The sequence below is a fragment of the Callorhinus ursinus genome, unplaced genomic scaffold, assembly GCF_003265705.2.
Source record: "Callorhinus ursinus isolate GAN/ISIS: 27379988/994484 unplaced genomic scaffold, GSC_fseal_2.0 scaffold43, whole genome shotgun sequence".
Taxonomy (NCBI): Eukaryota; Metazoa; Chordata; class Mammalia; order Carnivora; family Otariidae; genus Callorhinus; species Callorhinus ursinus.
In genome coordinates, this window is record NW_027397105.1 from 6,695,691 (window position 1) to 6,714,526 (window position 18,836).

Genomic DNA, 18,836 nt, shown 5'->3' on the forward strand with positions numbered 1-18,836 from the left:
TGGCTTGGTGACAGGTTGATGATGGACAGAATGCAGGGGTGGATTGCGGGCTATCTCCCAAGCCAGAGACGAGGTGAATACTTTGTCCATTTGTTCAACAGTAATTGCAGGAAAAGGGAGTAGGTTTGTAGGGAAACTTGGTGAGAGGAAGCGGTAAGTTTAGGTTTTGTACCTGTTGAGTTCTTTTTTTTTAATCAATTAACATATAGTGTAATATTAGTATCAGAGGTAGAGGTCAGTGATTCATCAGTCTTCTATAACACCCAGTGCTTATTACATCACGTGCCCTCTTTAATGCCCGTCACCCAGTTACCCCATCCCTCCACCTCCCTCCCCTCCAGCAACCCTCAGTTTGTTTCCTAGAGTTAAGTCTCTAATGGTTGGTCTCCCTCTCTGGTTTCGTCTTATTTTATTTTTCCCTCCCTTCCCCTATGTTCATCTGTTTCTTTTCTTAAATTCCACATATGAGTGAGATCATATGATAATTGTCTTTCTCTGATTACTTTGCTTAGCATAATACCCTCCAGTTCTATCTACGTCATTACAAATGGTAAGATTTCATTTTTTGATGGCTGAGTAATATTCCAGAGTGTGTGAGCATGTGTACATATCACACCTTCTTTATCCATTCATCCATCGATGGACATATGGGCTCTTTTGGGAAAGTCCAGCTGAGAAAGCATTTGGTTATATGGGTCTAGAGTGTAAGGAAACAATTTCAGGCAAACATATAGATTTGGAAGGAGTTTTGAGAGAAAGGAAAGGATCAACAATGCCTAACCCTCAAGAGAATCTAGAAGCGCAAAGACTGACAAGTGCCTATTGGACAAAGATTATTCATCATCTTGTGCCTCAAAGTACGGGGCGGGGGGAGGAATGGAAGGGGCCCAAAGAACTGGCATGAAGCAAATTCCATCTATGCAATAGTGAAGGACAACCATGAGCCCCACTCCGTGTAACACGCATATTCTTTAGGGCAAGTCACAGCCATGCGACGAGCCTCTTGGATATACCCTGGACCCCAAGGACACAGTCATTGCATAAATTCAGTGCAAACTAGCTGCAGGAATATGAACACGTGTCGGAATGCACATTCTTTAATTCTGATCTATGCTTCTCCCTGCCCTCTCAACAGTAATAGCAACCAGAAAGAAGCCCAAGAAGAGGCAATACGTGAATGCATGATTTTTTAACGCAGTGACCCTGCCCTCTAGTGAATGTGGCCCAACCCAGTGGCTTTAAAGCAGAATGATCGAACTGCCTTCCCTTTCCTTGCGCACGAGCCAGGATGGACAAGTGCAAAGAGAGGGGGACAGGGTGAGAAGCATTACTGGCAGGCAGGGGGACCAGGAGCTGTGACAGATACTTTCAACTGAAACAGCTTTCTTTACATTTGTTTAACTTAAAGCCTTTGTTTAACTTAGACAAAAGTCCTTCTCCCTTTACTTTCGTGAAAGAAAACAGGTTATATTAACAGGGCGGCCCCAGTGAGTTCCATCTGAGATTTCATTCCGTTACTAGCGTAATAATGACATTGGATTTCTGGTGCACTGGGAGCTTGGGGATGCCCTGCCACTGTATCCTTAGCCCTTGGAGGTCCAGGATCACATCTGTGTTATCTTTATAACCCCTGCAGGGCTAGAACACAGTCCACACTTAATAAATATTGAAATGGAATTGAAATTGAATTGAATTTCAATTGAATTGAAATTGAAACAAAATTGATAGGCTGAAGCTGTATTCCTTAAATAGGTAATTTCTTAAATTGGTAACTTGGTAGCATGCATTTTACTCTCGTTCCTGGGGCTCACGGAGCCTCTTAGAGACCAGATTTTCTTGGCAGAGGTATACGAGCCTCATTCGGCTTGAAGACATGTTTTATTGGCCCCCGAGATGGATTTACCATGAAGTTAATGAAACTTAAGCATCAGGGTCCTTCCTCCCACTGACACCGGCCCTGGGGGTGCTGGGAGTAGCTGGGAATTCTAGAGAGTTCCAGGTGGGAAGGGAAGCCAGGATGCAAGTAGGAAGCATTTCTGCATTACCATTTCTGGTCAGTTGACTGAGGATCCGAATCGTCCATGCTCCAGGTAGTTGTGATTCCATTTCTCAATTTTGGTCAAAAGTCACACTTTCACGAACCATCCCATTTCGATTTTGCACTTATTTTTTTAAAGCCCCCCCCCCCCGCCAGATACATAAGGCTCAGGTCCCACATCCTGAATCTGTCCCTGGTTGACTCATACTGTGTTTTAAGAGTTTTTTTTGTTTATTTTTGTTTTTTGAAATTACCAATAGCCACTCACATTTTTAGAAACCAATACATGGAACATTTCCCCCCGGGTTTTCAGTTTGTTTGAATATCCGGAGGGAATGCCAATAAGTTTCTGTCTGGCTATGGTCAACCCAGGCTATACGTCCTCGCTGCCCCATTTGGACCAGCCCTGTGTGTCAGGCCTGCCACAGACACCCCCTGCCCCAGCACATTCTCTCCTATCACTGGTCAAATCATGTGAGTGTGCAAACCCGCATGTAAGCTCTATGTCTAACCAGGACATTTGCCAGAGTGGCTTGTACAGATCCCTGCACACACTTTCAATGAATGGATGAAAGAGGGACAGATGCTCCCCTGAAGTTGCTCATCAGACACGTGAAAGAAAAAAAGAGAAAACAGACAGCAGATGGTACCGGGGACAAGCACAGAAGACAAGGAGATGATGAGGTCCAAGAAGACAGTGATGACCTTGGGGCGCTAAGAGAACTGGAGGTTCTGAGGTCCGCATAAGTGAGCTGTCCTTTGCTCACCACCCCGTGCCCTGCGACCCAGCCCCTGACCCCAGGTGGCCCCACGAGGAGGTCCACACGGGGTCAGGGTTCAAGCTGACCACCCTGAGCTGTGCAGTGGACTCACGCTTCCAGACACAACACTCCCACCTGGCTGCAGGCCCAGGACCACAGCTGTGAAGGGCAGAAGGCTCAGCGAGTTACACCCTTGTATAACCCTCTCTCCTTCACCATCGGGGGGGGGGGGCCCTTGAATGTGACCGATGACACAGCCACGGTTAGGTTATGTGATTTGGCCAATGTCAAGGGGTTTTGCAGATACCATGAAGTTTCCTTAGTGGTATGACCTTGAGTTTGTTAAAAGGGAGATTATATTGGGTGGGTCTGGCCTAATCAGGGGAGTCCTTTAAAAGGGTCTTTCGTGAAAGAGAGATTCTCCTGTTGGGACAGAGCAAGCTACGGTGAGTTCTAGGACTGCAAGAAGCTGGATTCTACTCAGCCAGTGAGCTTGGAAGAGAACGCTGGGCCTTCGACAAGGCTGAAACCCCCACCATGACCTTGACTGCAGCCCCGTGAATTCCTGAGCCAAGGGCCAGCTGAGCCACGCCCAGAATCCCAACCCATGGAAACTGCGAGATAGTAAGCCTGTGTGCTGTGTTAAGCTGCTACCCTGGTGGTAATTGGTTACCCAGTTGTAGATAACTCATGGTCAAGTAAAGGAAAGCCATAACACAGGGATTCAGGATTGCTTGGAATCATCAAGAAGTATCAGAGGTCAGGGGAGGGTCAAGAGAGGGACCTAAAACACAAAACATGCCATGGGGGATTGTTCTGGGTGCTCCCAATGTCCTATCTCATCTAAACTTCTGCACCCTTCTAGAAGTAAATATTTCCAACGTCATGTTACCAGAAGATGCTGTCTTGGAAGACTTTGATAATTCACTCCAGGTCACAGAGGGAGCTCAGGGTCAGATGAAGTTCCCCCCAACACAGGCAGCTCGTGTCTGTCTTCCACCTTACATCATGGGCTCAGGAGAGAAGTCCCAGGGTCGCATGGTATACGGGACAAGTGCCTCCAAGGTGGTCAAATTGTAGGACAGAGCTTGGTGGCAGGCCATTGCTGTTCTCATAGCTACTTGGAGATCTTTCCCCCTTGGGAACAGCCTCTCCAAATTGCTTTAAAAAAAAAATGCTTGCATAGAGAGAAGGAAGGATGAGCTTCTATATGAGCATATTTATATCCAGAGATATTCCACACTGTAGGGGGCATAAATCTCAGCAGGCAGACGTCAGCAGCTCTGCGTTGTGATGGGAAAATTGACATTTTGGCGACCAGCATTTCCCAAACTCACTCAAAAAAGAAACCAAGCTCCCCACACACACACACACAGTCACGCCAGCAGAGGGAAAACAACATACTCCTGTCCAACTCCCCTAGGTCACGCAGACCCTTACTTTCAATGCTGGCTGCCCTGTTTTCCTCACAACTTTCGCTGAAAAAGAATTCTCTGCCAAGTTGCGTGGACCTCTTCTCAGCCCTACGGCCCTCAGAATAAAAATCTGTTTGGGTTTTTTGTTTTTGTTTTTAATGTTGCTCAGAGTAGTTTCTTTTTCGCTACTCGGATCATCTTGCAATGTTCCCTCTGTCACTGATCCCTTCCCCGCAGAGCACCTCTCTGCCTCAGGCAGCTCGAAGTCACTGGAATTCTTCCAGGCTCCTGCGGTCCTGGGTTCCCAAACCCCAGCCCCTTGACCTCTTTCCATCGGAGACCAGGAGCCTGGGGCTTGACTGAGGACAGGAACATGCTGGGAGGAGGAGGGGGTCACTCTGTGCCAGGCAGAATGTCTCCCCTTCCCACTGCTCACATCTCAATCCCAGGAATCTGTTTCACTCCATGGCAGAGGGGGAATGAAGGTACCAGAAGGAATTAAGGTTGGCAATCAGCTGACCTTGCAATAAGGTTTACCCAGCGGGGGCCAATGTAGTCACAAGCATCCTTAAAGTGTGGAAGAGGGAGGCAGAAGTGGGGGGTGGGGGATCAGTCACCCGAGGGGGGTAAGAGCTTGTCCCCACCACTGCTGTCTCTGAAGATGGGAGGAAGGGACCAGGAGCAAAAGAGAATGATTGGCCTCTACAAGCTGGACCAGGGCAGGAAACCGTTCTGCTCTAGATTCTCTGAAGGGACAAGAGCCCTGACGGTACCTCGATCTCAGCCCAGGAGAACCCAGACTTCTGACCTTCACAACTGCAAGGTAATAAATTCGTGTCGTTTTAACTCCCCGAACTCACGGTAACTTGTTACTGCAGGACTAGGAAAGTAACACACTTGTGTATGGAAATGAGACATCGCCACCGAGATGCTCCTGTATTTTCCACCCGCCTGGAAACCCCCTCCGCGGCCAGGACACTGTTCCCAATGGGAACATGGCTGGGGTTGCTTTGTCTCCCTTCTGACCCAAGAAGGGTATGGCCTAACTCAGATGACCTTCTGTACACAAAGGACTGGTGGGATCCAAAGATCGGAGAATTCCGGCACCAGAAGTTGTCCCAGGAGCTTGTCCTATCGGGTCTTCACCTGTCACCCCGACCTTGTAAGGGTTGCGTTCTCCTGAGACCTAAGCAGTTATGTATGTGATCCAGGAGACCAGGGGCCCACGCGCGTAGAAGGTTGCAAATCAATTCAACCCAACATCATGTAGGTACGCAGCTTGGGTTTTATTTTCGGTGCCACCACCTACGGAGCAAGCTTCTTGAAAGCAGAGTTTTTGTTTTACTTCCCGATGAGCCTTCCTTGCTGCTGATTAGGAGCTAATTCGGATCAGGTAGAGCTTATAACCCCTGGCACATTCTAGATGTCCAATACTCCGTTTTGGGTTCAGAATGGATTGCCCCCCCCCCACGCATAGGAAGAGCCTAGAGCCTTTGCAAGCTAAGCCTGACCCCAGCTCTGACACCCCAACTACCCCCACCCAGGCTCCTGAGACCCTCCCTGAGTCCCACCCTCCTGGGCCCCCTCCCCCCACAGTTCCACGGCTGTGCCTTCCCCCAGAGGGAGGGCCTTGTGTCCCCGGGCTGGATCTGCGCGTCCACCGAGTCAGGCTCGCCCCGAAAGCGCACATCCCGGGAAAATGAAAGGCTTTCCCTTTCCCCGCGGCCGCTCATCTCTGCCTGCGCCCCGAGGCCCGGGAACGCGGAGAGAAGGTGGGAGCGCGCGGCGCCCGGAGCCCCGCTGGGTTCCGCGCGCCCGCGCGCGCCTCTCCTGCCCCGCGGGGGGCTCGCAGCCACCCCCGCGCAGCCCCCGCGCGCCCCTGCGCCCCCGCGCGCCGGCCGGGACCCCCGCTCCCGCCGCTCCCAGGGCGGCCGCCGGCCCCGGCCCCGCTCGCCGCGCCTGATTGGCTGAGCTGTTGTCAGTAGTAAAAAAGTATCGGATGGCAAACTTGGGCCCTTCATAAAGGCGTGGTGGCGATACTCCGCGATCGCTGGCAGCCCATGACATCAGCCGGGCACGCCTGGGATGCCGCCGCTGCCGGCCAGACTCGGCGCAGGAGGAGGGTCCCGCCGGCTCGGAGTCAGTTAGCCCCGCGCAGCGAGGGGGGTGCCGCCAGCTTGCTGGGGACACCGGTTTCGGCCGCTGGCCGCCGCGGTCCTCCTACCCACGGGCGCTCCCGGAGAGTTGGATGCATTGTGGGTTGTTAGCTGCGCTCCGCTGGGCTCCCGGGAGCCCGTTCCTGGTGGAAAACAGGGGCGTCTGGCCAAGGGACCAGCGGCTCGTTGAGACTCAACATGACACTCCTGGGGTCTGAGCATTCTTTGCTGATTAGGAGCAAATTCAGATCAGGTAGGGCTAAGTCGCTTAGCATTCCTTGTTAACTTTCCTCTTCTGCAGCTCGCAACTCTACATGGCTTCCCAACCAGTGTTTCAGAGCCGGCCGTGGCTCCTTCCACCTTGTCCCCCCAAAGCACATTTTTGAAAGTGAAGACTTTTATTTGACTTTGGGGGCCGGGGGTGGGGGCGAGAAACTTGAATGTCTTCCGTTTTCAATGCTTTGAATTGTTGGATGTGATTTTTGTTTGTTTGTGAAAAGGCCAATTCTTTTCTATTTTTTCCTGTATCTGTGAACAGAAATTTTGGAGGGGTACATCGGAAAGGAAGGACTTTGAAAATGAACAAATAAGGGAGTTCAAGTTGGAGAGCTACATAATATCAGTTGTAACTGCTGAGAAGATGAACCTGATGTTGTGTATTAATAGATACAGGGTCACTTAAAATGTAGCTAATCCAAACAAATGTATTTCCCAAAAAAGTCACTTGGGGGAAGTAAAAATAGCAAATTTGGAGCACACCAAGTATTTAGGATGACATCACTGTAGAGAGAAAAAAAAAATCCAGTGCCACAAATATTTTTTCCCAAACCATCTGATATTTATAAATGGAGAATTTCCCCCAAAATTTCTGTGTTAGTGGCGCATACAGAAACTTCTCAGAGGACGCCGAGTGAAGGTGAGTGGAAGGGAGAGCCGGGAAGTCTAGCGGCTCGCCATGAAGGGTTGGTTTAGGCGTCCATGGAAGGTACCAACGTGTGGGCCTCCACGTTTAGACAGGGAGACACTCGCCCCCTTAAGTTCTTTCTCAACAGCACTGTGTGTGATATCGGTTTTATAAAAGCGGTGACAAACCACTCAACAAATGGCAGAATTCCTACTTAGAAGGTGGATTACTTTCTGAGAATTCCTATGTGAACATTCCCCGTAACAGGTGTTCCTAGGATGCTGGCATCGCTTACGGTGATTCTCCGCAGCTTTACTAAATGGGACCACTCAGTGTTTCCACTTGGAATTCATGTTTCAAAGCGGAGAAGTATGGATGTTGGAAAGTAAGGGTCGTGTGGGAGTTCCTTAGATGCTTCTGGCTTTTAGATGTCTGTGGGGTCCATGGGAGGTTTTCTAAGGCTCCGTACCATTGAAGGGAGATGACCATTCAAGAGCTTATGTGGCCGCGAGCCTCGGGGCCCTGAAGCTCCGGGGTGAACCTGCCAGGCACTGGGTTCCACAGTGGATTATGTCCTTCCTCTCCTTTCCCTGATGAGGTGCGCTGGTTGGTCTGTTAATCCGCTAGAGACCTTGCCCCTGCTTTGTAATGTGGTCAAAACCGCAAGGCAACACTGCCACCTTTCTGAAGAAGAGAGGATGCAGATTTGTTTTTGCAAGAAACTAAGCTCATTTCAGATGCATCCTTGCCCTTTCACGTAGGGGGTAGGGGAGGGGCTGGTTGTAAAAAAATAAAAATAAAATAAAATAAAGGATAGGAGAACTGCAAAACAGACTTAGGGAACTCATCAAGGAATCCTTCCTTCGGGGAAAGTGCAGAGAGGGAATTCCTAATTCCTGTTTTAGTGGGTTAGTGGAGTCCTGGTGTCTCCCAGGTAGACCCTGGAGCTTTGGAGAATTCAAATTGCCAACTTGCTCTTTTTCTTTCTTTTTCTTGCTTTCTTTCTCTTTTCTCTTCTTTTCTCTCTCTCTCTCCCTCTCTCTCTCTCTCTCTCTCTCTCTCTCTCTAAAGCTTGGACAGGCTTTGTATCACAGGATAAGGGTAGCTTCAGGAAAACATGATATCAACGCAGATACCGGCATGCTTAATCCTCCACCTTTGATAAACAGCCAAACTGGGGTCTGGAAATGGACAAAGTGCTTTGGTCACTGGAGATACAAGGGGTTGATAATCTCCTGAAAGACACCGAAGAAAAAACAAGCAGCATGTGAAACTAAGTAAATGTACTGTTGCAGACCCCGATGATTATATCCTCCTGGATATAATTACATAAAGTCCAGCTGCACCAGCTCAGACCTTAGGTCGGCAGCTTGCTAGCAAAGAGCGCCTGCCTCTTCCTAAGAGAACATGGTTTATTTTGTGTTTAACAATGGATAGGAAAGCCTCTTCTCTGTTTTGATTTCTGCTCCATTTGCTTTTTTTCTTCTTACTTTCATGAGCTACTCCTAATGTAAATTCATAAAACTCCCTCTCACTGCCGGTGTTTGCTTTGCTGGTAGACCCTGGCATTGTGTCTAATTAAAATTATTTCAAAAACTAAATATAGGGGCACCTGAGTGGCTCAGTCAGTTAAGCGACTGCCTTCGGCTCAGGTCATGATCCCAGGGTCCTGGGATCGAGCCCCATGTTGGGCTCCCTGCTCAGTTGGAAGCCTGCTTCTCCCTCTCCCACTCCCCCTGCTTGTGTTCCCTCTCTCACTGTCTCTCTCTCTGTCAAATAAATAAAATCTTTAAAAATAAATAAATGCAACTAAATTGTTCTCTGATCACAGCAAGACATCCCATGTTTGTGGGGCTTGTTTATAAATGAGTCGATGCCAACCGGCTTTCTGTAAACTGTGTTTGCATGACCTTGTTATTAAGGACACAATCGTGCTAGAGGAGCAGTAAACGAGGACATTTTACATGTATTAACATATTTAATGATATGAACTCCTCTTACTTGAGAGGCTGTGGGGTTTCATGGTTGAGTGTGTGACTCTGGAGCCAAACTAGCTGGGTGTTTTGCAGGCGCTTCTACTTTCCAGCTGTATAACCTTGACCTTAGATAAGTGTCATAATTCTCTCTGCTGCAATTTGATTCATCTGAATAATGGTGATTATATGGTGGTTGCAAGGATTAAATGTGATAATACAAGCAGAGCATTTTAAAAATGCCTGGTACGTGAGCCCTCGAAAAATACTGTTATGACAGAGCATGATCCCGGGTTGGTCACTTCCTCTCTCTGAGTCTCGGTTACTTAACCTGTAAATGTCAAATTTGGACTAGGTGATTTCGCAGACCCTTTCGTAATGTTTTATGGTTTTATGAAGACCACACAAATACGGGGAAGAAACAAAATTGTGATGGGGCTGTGTAGCTGTTGGACATAAATGGTAGACAGTTTATAGAAATGTAGTAAGTAATATTACTTTTAGACTGATCACTTACTTTCTAAAAAATTCTCACTTGTTTTGTCAATATCTGTAATCGGTATCACTGTCACCAGTTTCTGTCAATACCATAATCCTGTGTCAACAAAACGCAGACTCCGATGTATGGGTGTAGACAAACATGCACATACACACCAGGCACAAAAGATCAAAAGGAGAGAGAGTGGTCCATTCATGGATTTCCCTTCAAGAGAACTGCTATATTTCTTTTGCTTTTTGTCTCCTCTTCTGACTCAAACAGTCCACGCAAAGGCAAACTCTGGTATCCACCATGGCCTTGCCTCCTTCCCCCACAAATTGAGGGCTGCCAGATTTAATATAAAAAGACAGGATGCCCAGTTGAATTTGAATTTCAGATAATGAACAATTTTTTTAGCATGTTGCCAAATTAGGGACATATTGTTATCTGAAAATCCAAATTGAACTAGCCACTCTATTTTCTCTGGCAACCCTACCTTCAGCCTAAGCAGCCTTTGACCAATACTCTCTGCTGGCCCCTCCCATATCCCCATCAAGCTCTCGAGAGTCTGGGTGCCCAAAGATGCCTCAAAATGCAAAACTCACATTTTAGGCATGAAAGAGGAGACTCGGAATGAGAAGGGGGTGCCAGGAACATGAATGCTGGGTCACCTGGGGTAGAAGCCAGCAGAGGAAGAACATGGGAGCTTCTCTTTGGGCTTCCTGGGGGGAGGGGCAGCTCAGTAGACAGGCTGATTGGTGCTCAGGTGTAGGGACTCCCAGACTTGGGGTCACCGCCAAAAGAAACCAAGACACATGCAGAGTAGGCACTGAAGAGGCAGGGGCTGACTCTGTTTGGTTGAATCTGCAATTGCTTCCAGCCCTAGGATTTGATATTTTTTTCCCATGTGAATGGCCTTGAGTATTTTTGTAACATTTGAAAACGAGAAGTTTCATAAAACCATTACTGTGACATTTTCGGACTGTTGTGTTCTCAGGGATCTGGACATAGAGTAGGTATTCAATACATATTTCTTGAATGGATAAATGAATCACACCTGTCTTCATAATTAACATGATATTCTAAGATAATTGTTCGTGTGAGCATGCATTGCTTCAGCATTTCATTGAAGACCACTTTTTCATGTGAGGCCTCCTTGAGCACAAATATCTTAACCGCTCCTCAATTCCACCTTGCTATTGAAATGACCAGGAGATCATTTTTAAAATTTGGGAAAACTTGCTCTATCAGGATCTTTCAGGAATTTCTCCTGGATGCAAGCAGAATAGAAGGAAGCGAAGGGCTAATTTTCACCCTGGGTGTCTGTACAAACTGTTCCTAGCTGAACTGATTCTTTCTTTGCCACTAATTCCTCTCTCAGCAACGGTGGTATCCGCCTCCTGTAGCAAATTACCACAAAGTTAGTGACTTGAAACAGCCCAAATTTATCATCTTGTAGTTACGGAGATCAGAAGTCTGAGAAGGGTCTCACTGAGCTAAAATCCAGGTGTTAGCAGGGCTGTGTTCCTTTTGGAGACTTTAAAGAATCTGTTTTCTTGACTTTCAGATTCTATTTTTTTTTACTTTAAATTTTTTATTGTTATGTTAATCACCATACATTACATCATTAGTTTTTGTTGTAGTGTTCCATGATTCATTGTTTGTGCATAATACCCAGTGCTCCATGCAGAACGTGCCCTCTTTAATACCCATCACCAGGCTAACCCATCCCCCCACCCCTTCCCCTCTAGAACCCTCTGTTTTTCAGATTCTAGAGGCACCTGTAGCTCTTGGTTCATGGTCTCTTCTGCCATTGACAAGGGCAACAATGTAGCAATTTCAAATCTCTCTCTCACTTGGACATGTAAGACTCTTGCGATTCCATTGGGCTCATTCAGGATAATCTCCCTATTTTAAGGTCAGCTGATTAGCAACTTGAATTCCATCCACAGCCTTGGATGGAATAATAAGACACAGGGCACGGGGGATATCACGGCTGCAAATGGAAAGAGAAAGAAAGAGGAGAGAGTTAGGGGTGGGGAAGGGTGAGCTCTCTGGTTCTCTTGTTCACAGGGGTACTAATCCCTTCAAGGGGGTCCCACCCTCATGACCTCATCTCTAAACCTAATATTTCCCGAAGGAAATACCATCCCACTGGGGTTTAGGGCTTCAACATATGAATTTGGAGAGGGAGGGTCAAGACACAATTCAGTCCATAGGACCATGGGAAGTAACATATTCTTAGGTCCCAGGGATTAGAATGTGGACATCGGGGGGTGGGGGCACGTTAGTCTGCTTATGATCCCACCTTCTAATATGGCGTTCCCACCTTCCTTACCTCCACCATCCCTCTATCCTGCAGACTTTGTTCTGCAGAACTTTTCCCTTAATGTGGATTACGTGGCCAGTGTTTTCTCCACAGTGGTCCAGAGAAGACTGAGTCCACAGGACCTTAACATTTTTAACAAGAGGGAGGCAGAGTATGCTAAAAAATTACACTGGATCTTTAACTGCGGGATTTCTGGAAGACCTTACTAGTTCTGACGTATATTGTGAACTTTTGTTTTTAAGATTCTTTTTTAAATTTATTTTTGAGAAAGAGAGAGAGCATAAGCAGGGGGAGGGGGACAGGCAGGGAGAGGGACAGGGGGAGGGGCAGAATGAGAAGCAGACTCCCACTGAGCAAGGAGCCCGATGAGGGACTCGATCCCAGGATGCTGGGATCATGACCTCAGCTGAAGGCAGACGCTTAACTGACTGAGCCACCCAGGAGCCCTATATTGTGAACTTTTAAAAAGTAGTGATTCCCAAACGTGTTTCACCTTTATTCACATAGCATCCCATGAGGCAAGTTTAGCTGGATAAACACACTGTGGAAAATTCTGCTCTGAAAAGAGAAGCTCACAGTTGGCAACAGTGAATTCTTTAATGGGGTGAGTTTCTATAGGTGGGTTACTGGCAGGCCCTCCCCCACCCCCCCACCCACCCAGGTAAGCACTCTGATGGTTTTCCTTCCTGGCTTCTTACTTAGATGCCGACTCACCCTTTCAAGCCTTGGATCTCTGTTATTAATTGGTATCAGGCATCCTTGCCCCTCCACCCCCACCCCAGGGGATAATCTTTGTAGGATTGTAACCCTGTCCTCAAGAAGCTTACAGGCAACCTGGAAAATGCTGTGTGGGAGTTACATATTATTCATTCATTCGACAGCTGTGTCTTCCATGTTTCCCTTGCAGTGGATGTTACGAGAAGCTGGGGGCTGGGTATACAGTTGGGGAGCAGGAAAGAAACCTTCCCCACCCTCACATGGAATCTTAGAGCCGACTTTCCATTACTCTGTGCGTGGTTCCAGCAAACTGTGCCTCTAGAAGTCCACATGAGAACACAATTGACAGGACCTTAAAAGATGAATGCATTTTCATTCCTAAATGGGAACTTAATATCTTTTTTTAAAAGCCAGAGGAACATTTGGGGTCTGGCTCAGGCCACCTGCTTGAGACCATTGCTGTTCCCTCCCATCCCAGCTGTGTGAGATGGACTCCGCTACTGGGCGGCCATCCCTCACCATCTTCGTTACTGGGGCAACAGCCCTGACCACCCACCTGGTTTCTTTGTATCCATAGCCCTTCTAATTCATCAGGTATATTAAACATTTGACTTGGTTACTTGCTTGTTATTTGTCGGCCATAGAGACCAGGAGTTTTGTTAGTTTGTTTCACTGCTTGCTTCCCCAGCATGTAGAACTCTGATTGGCATAAAGAGGGCACCATTAAATATGTATTGAAGATGCATTTTACCCTTCCCCCAAAGACTACTCAAAAGCAATAGAAGTAAACAATCTGGGTTTGTTTTTTTTTTTAAGATTTTATTTGAGAGCGAGAGAGAGCACGAGCTGGGGGTGAGGGGCAGAGGGAGGGAGAGAAGCAGACTCCCTGCTGAGCAAGGAGCCAGACTTTGGGCTCGATCCCAGGACCCCGGGATCATGACCTGAGCTGAAGGCAGATGCTTAACTGCCTGAGCCACCCAGGTGCCCCAGCCATCTATGTTTTTATACAATTTTAGGCATAGGTGTTGTGTATTAAAACTAGAACAGCAAGGGGAGGAAAGAATATAAATACAAAATTCAGAAAAGTAGTTCTTCTGGAGCAGGGGGGGCTAGGTGAGGAGGTAGGATGTAGTCTAAACTAAGGAAACAGTTGCTGGTGGAGTTCTTAGGTTAGGCAGTGGGTGCCTGCATGTTTATTATTAAGCAAATTAATTAAACAGTGTTCATTCAGGGCTCAATGATCCTATGTGGTGATGTAACATGAATCAAGGATTATATTTATTTGTCCAATTTAGTGTGCCCGGGGTCCTTTAAAAAAATTAAGTTTTTCCAGACCAGAACGAATAGCATTCATCTTTTCTTTGCTATAGTATGTGGCTGGCACAGTCAGGAAGACTTGGTCAAGTTGGATTGAACCAGATTGGATGGATTCTAATCTAGTTGAATTAAATTGAAGAGAAATGGAAGCACATGGCCAAACTAGCAGTGCTCAGCCCCAGCGTTTGACTTTTATATACTTCAGGGAAGCCAAACGTGAAAAGAAGATGCTAGGGCATAAAGTGGCTTTTTCATTGCCTCTATTTCCCTGTTAATAGAGCAAGAACTCACTGGACATCTAGCAGATGGTGATCAGCTAGCTTGCATCTCTGCCCAGATCCGGAAGGAGGAACCAGCAGGTGCATTTCACAGGTGTCTGCCTTCCTAGGCCCACTCATGCTCTCCCGTGGGCAGGGGCATGAGGGGGCGGGGGGGAGGGGAGTCCTATCACATCTCCTCTGATTCCATGACCTTGGGATAGGACTCAGCCCTGCTCCCTGGGCCTTTGTTTCCATACAGATAAAATTATTCATGCCATTTGTGAGGGAAAGACCTCTGCAGAATTACTGATGCTTTCTTGTACAGAAAGAAGTCCCTGTCCCCATAAGGGTAAGGGATAACGTGACCTGGTGACATGTGAATTGCATAAGAGACAAACATGGGGGGAGTGAAAAGCTTCTGATGGATAAACAGGATTAAAAAAAATCCCCCAAAACTCTTAGTCAAGTAATTGTTTTGCAGCCTTCCTGTTTTCAGTGCTTAGATGTTCAACTTTCTAAGCAGGTAGCATTTGTTTGTTTGTAATGAGTACTTTGCACTAACTTCTATTCTGATGTCCTCCGGAATAACTAGTAAGTCAAATGTCACTTAACCAGCTTCATATCTTATTCCCAGGTAAGATATGAGGGTCTCCAAATGCTGTGCAAATGTCATTTATTCCCAGAAATTTAGAACAAATAAGGCTGATTCCTGACTTTATTTATTTATTTACTTACTTACTTATTTATTTAGCCGGGCCCAGCAGAGTGCCCTTGGGAGCCACCGAAAGAAGAATAATTTCTTTCTTTTCTCCTGTTGGTTGACGGAAGATAAGTTTTTCCATTTCCCCATAGACGCTATTGGAGTACGTACTCCTCTTATCATTTCAGTCACTCCAGTTGAGGTTTGCTGTATCCAGCCCCCTTAGATCAGCCTCCTTAGATTTAAAGAAACAGTAATGCTAGCAGCAGATACTGATTTACACTACTGTAACGTTGTAAAGTGTATATAATGGCTTCGCTCATGCATGGCAACTTAGCCATCACTCGGTCTGTGTAGCAATGAAGAGTGGATCCATAACCTCTCAGATACTTAGGATGTCTTGCCTACCACCCCTTGCTGACACCCCAATTTGATCTACCACCCAAGGAAGTCTTCTACCTTCAATCTGCCTCTTGTTCTTTCTGCTCCTTGAGCCCCTTCTAAGCGCCTTCTCAGCCCCTTAGGTAAAAAGTCATCAGTTCTTTCTTAGGAAAACAAAGTCAGGTAGCCCCAGGGAATATCTTCCTTTCAAAGATGAGGAGAAATGACTGGGATGTCTCCCATAGCTTTCTGCCTTTCCTATTTCTGGAAACACTCTTCGTCCCGGAAGTCATTCAACTTTGTGCTCCTCAGGACTGGTGGGGCCGGTTTCTCGGTCTGAGGTCAAGTTCCATGTGGAACATTTTTGGTACTCAAGCTCTAGACGGGGCGAGAAGGCTCCAAAACAGGCCAGATCCAGAAAATACTATTCAACATTAATTGAACAGTAATCTCCTCGATACTTTAAAAGTTTTTACTATTTTGTGTTTCCTTCCTATCCTTGTCCAGATGCGTAAAGATTTTTACAAAGTTACAGCCAGAGTGTGTAGAGAAGTTTGTACTCAGTGTTTTTATCAGGGAGCATAGTACCATAAGCTGTTTTTCGAGCCGCTGGTAGTGGCACATTCTTGTCTTGAAGACTTTATCAAAGTCCATCGAGTGAGTATATAGTAATTTGTTAAACCTTTTCCACTTGGGTTGGAAAATGATCCAGTTATAATTTTTATATTATAAATAACATCACTATGAAAATCTTTATGCACATGGCCTTTTTAATTCTCCAGGGTTGTTTTATAGGATACTCACCACATTTAGAGTAAATATCCAAGCGTGGGACTAATGGTTATGAATCTTTATGATCCACTTTGGTAGCTAGTGTTTCTCGAGTGCCTGCAATGTACCAAGCTTAACCCGAGTCCAATTTCCATGTGGCAGTGAATGCTTGCCCGTGTAATTGAACAAGCTTGGAGTCATCTTGGGTACTTATTCAGTGGTGACTGGTGTTCAGTAAGCTTTTCACACCTTTTCAGTCAAGAATAAAAAGGAAAAGGAGACACAATCACCTGACACCTTTGGAAACTTCTGTGTGATCTACTCTTTGGGGACCACCTCTTACCAGATAGGACTGACGCCTCATCAAAGCAGAAGAAGAAAGGACTAGGAGTTAATGAGAACCTGTTATCTGTGGGACTGTTATGATCTCATTTAATCCTTACAGAATGCAATGGGACACCTGTGATTATCCCCATTCTATAGACAAAGAAGCTGAGGCTCAAAGCAACCTGGTCAGAGTAACGTAACCAATAACTGATGGAGGCCACATCTGACCCCGTTGGTTCCACTGTGTCAGAATGACCATTGCTGTTACAACGTAAATGCTCCCTCCTCCTACCCCCAGCCCTACCCTCCACCCTTCCCCCGTCCCAACATACATGCCCACTTGGCCAAGTGGATTTAATATGCTTCATTCTGGATGACAACTCCAGGCATATACCCAATTACCATTCTTGTCCTTGATTTCCTAAATAGTGAGTTATGAAGAGACTTGTTTCTAGTACGAGTTAATCTAGAAATTATACATGCCATCCTCCCGCAATTTTAGGACTTTTAATGAAAGCTGACTATTTAAATCTCAGTTTGAGAACAAAAATTCGAGAAGTTTTTGAAAACCAACAACAAAAAGAGTAGGCTTGCCCCAAGACACTAAACATAGCTATAAAAGAAATATCTAGTACCAGAGAGTAGAATGGTGGTTGCCAGGGGCTGGAGGGTGGGAGAAATAGGGAGGCTGGTAACCTTCAGTTATAAGATGAATAAGGTCTATGGATTTAATGTATAACATGGTGACTGTAGTTGATAACACTGTGTGTATAACTGAAATTTGCTAAGAGCCCGGAACTTAAGTGTTGTCACCAAAGAAACAAACAAAGGGGTAAATATCTGAGATGAGAGCCTGTTAATTAACTCAGTGGTGGGTGTCCTTCCACAACGTGTATGCATAGCAAACCATCATGTCATGCACTCTTATCTTACAGTTTTGTCCATGATACCCCAATAAAGCTGAAAAAAAAAAGATATACCTGTGTAGTAATTAGTATTAGGAGTAAAACATGTTATCACTGGGTCCGAATTGTGTGTGTGTACATATGCTCATCCACATGTATATCTGTATGATTTTAATCTCTAATTATTAAACTCTAATAATAATGGCTATTCAAATTAGCAATAAAATATGTGATGAAAGTGTGTTGGGAAAATTGACTTCCTTTTGGAAGTAATGAATTCAACTATTTTATGAGTCTTTAAAAAATCCATATGGATTAAAGAGCTAAAGAAATCTATAAAATATTAGTAGAAAACAGAATCATTTTATAGTCTTGGAGTAAGACACGCCTTCCCAAGCATATTACCGAAGCCAGAAGAGAAATAAAAATTGATGTATTTGGCCACTTAAAATTGTTGAAAATGCTACATGGAAAAAAAAATCAGCAAAAAGAAATTTAAAAATCAAACAGTAGATTGAAAGAAAACACTTGAAATGTGTATTCAGACAAAGTTGTTAAAAGGACTTGTATAAACAATAAGATTAAAAGTCCACAACCACAACCTAGGGGCGCCTGAGTGGCTCAGCCATTAAGCGTCTGCCTTCCGCTCAGGTCCTGATCCCAGGGTCATGGGATCGAGCCCCGCATCAGGCTCCATGCTCTGCAGGAAGCCTGCTTCTCCCTCTCCCACTCCCCCTGCTTGTGTTCCCTCTCTCGCTGTGTCTCTCTCTGTCAAATAAATAAATAAAATCTTAAAAAAAAAAAAAGTCCACAACCTAAAGAGCAGGGTAATTCAAAGGAGAAAAATCGTCAATAAGCACATAAAATATATTCAACTCACTAACATTCGAGAAAATGCAGATTGAAAGCATTTTTTTCAAACATCAGATTTGTAAAAAATGCCAAATATTGATAACATCAAGTATTTTCCAAGCGTGGAGAAAACAGGGGACACCTAATCCCCTTAGTTAGCAAGTCTGAAAGCCTCAAGGGATAGAGTTTGACAGTTTCTATTGAATTTTAAATGAGCTTACTATCAACCAAGGTACATTAAGGCATCTACCTGAAAGAAACGCTTGTGTGTACAGGGATTTTCAGGACAGCCCAATTTATAATGCCAAAAAGGATGGATACAGCATAAACCTCCATCAGGGGTTATGGTTAATTATGCTACACTCATGAAATACGATAGAACGCAATGCAAAACAAAAAAGAGATAAAATTCTATATGAACTGACATGGAAAGATCTCCAAGACATACACTTAATTAAAAAAAAATATGAAACAATCAGACAGCATATTTGCATTTTTATTTTTAAAGATTGGTATAAGTACACAGAAAAAAGTCTTCAAGAACATAAGTCA

General features: G+C 45.5%; 1 protein-coding gene across 1 annotated transcript in view; it reads left to right on the top strand.

Annotated features, from left to right (window-relative positions):
- The first annotated feature begins 6,270 nt into the window (after positions 1–6,270).
- Positions 6,271–18,836, top strand: part of MYOCD (myocardin) — a 95,445-nt gene continuing 82,879 nt past the window's right edge. The window contains exon 1 of the mRNA XM_073881737.1: positions 6,271–6,623. Within this exon, the coding sequence (XP_073737838.1) occupies positions 6,569–6,623 (55 nt within the window). The 5' untranslated portion in view covers positions 6,271–6,568. The remainder of the gene's footprint in view (positions 6,624–18,836) is intronic.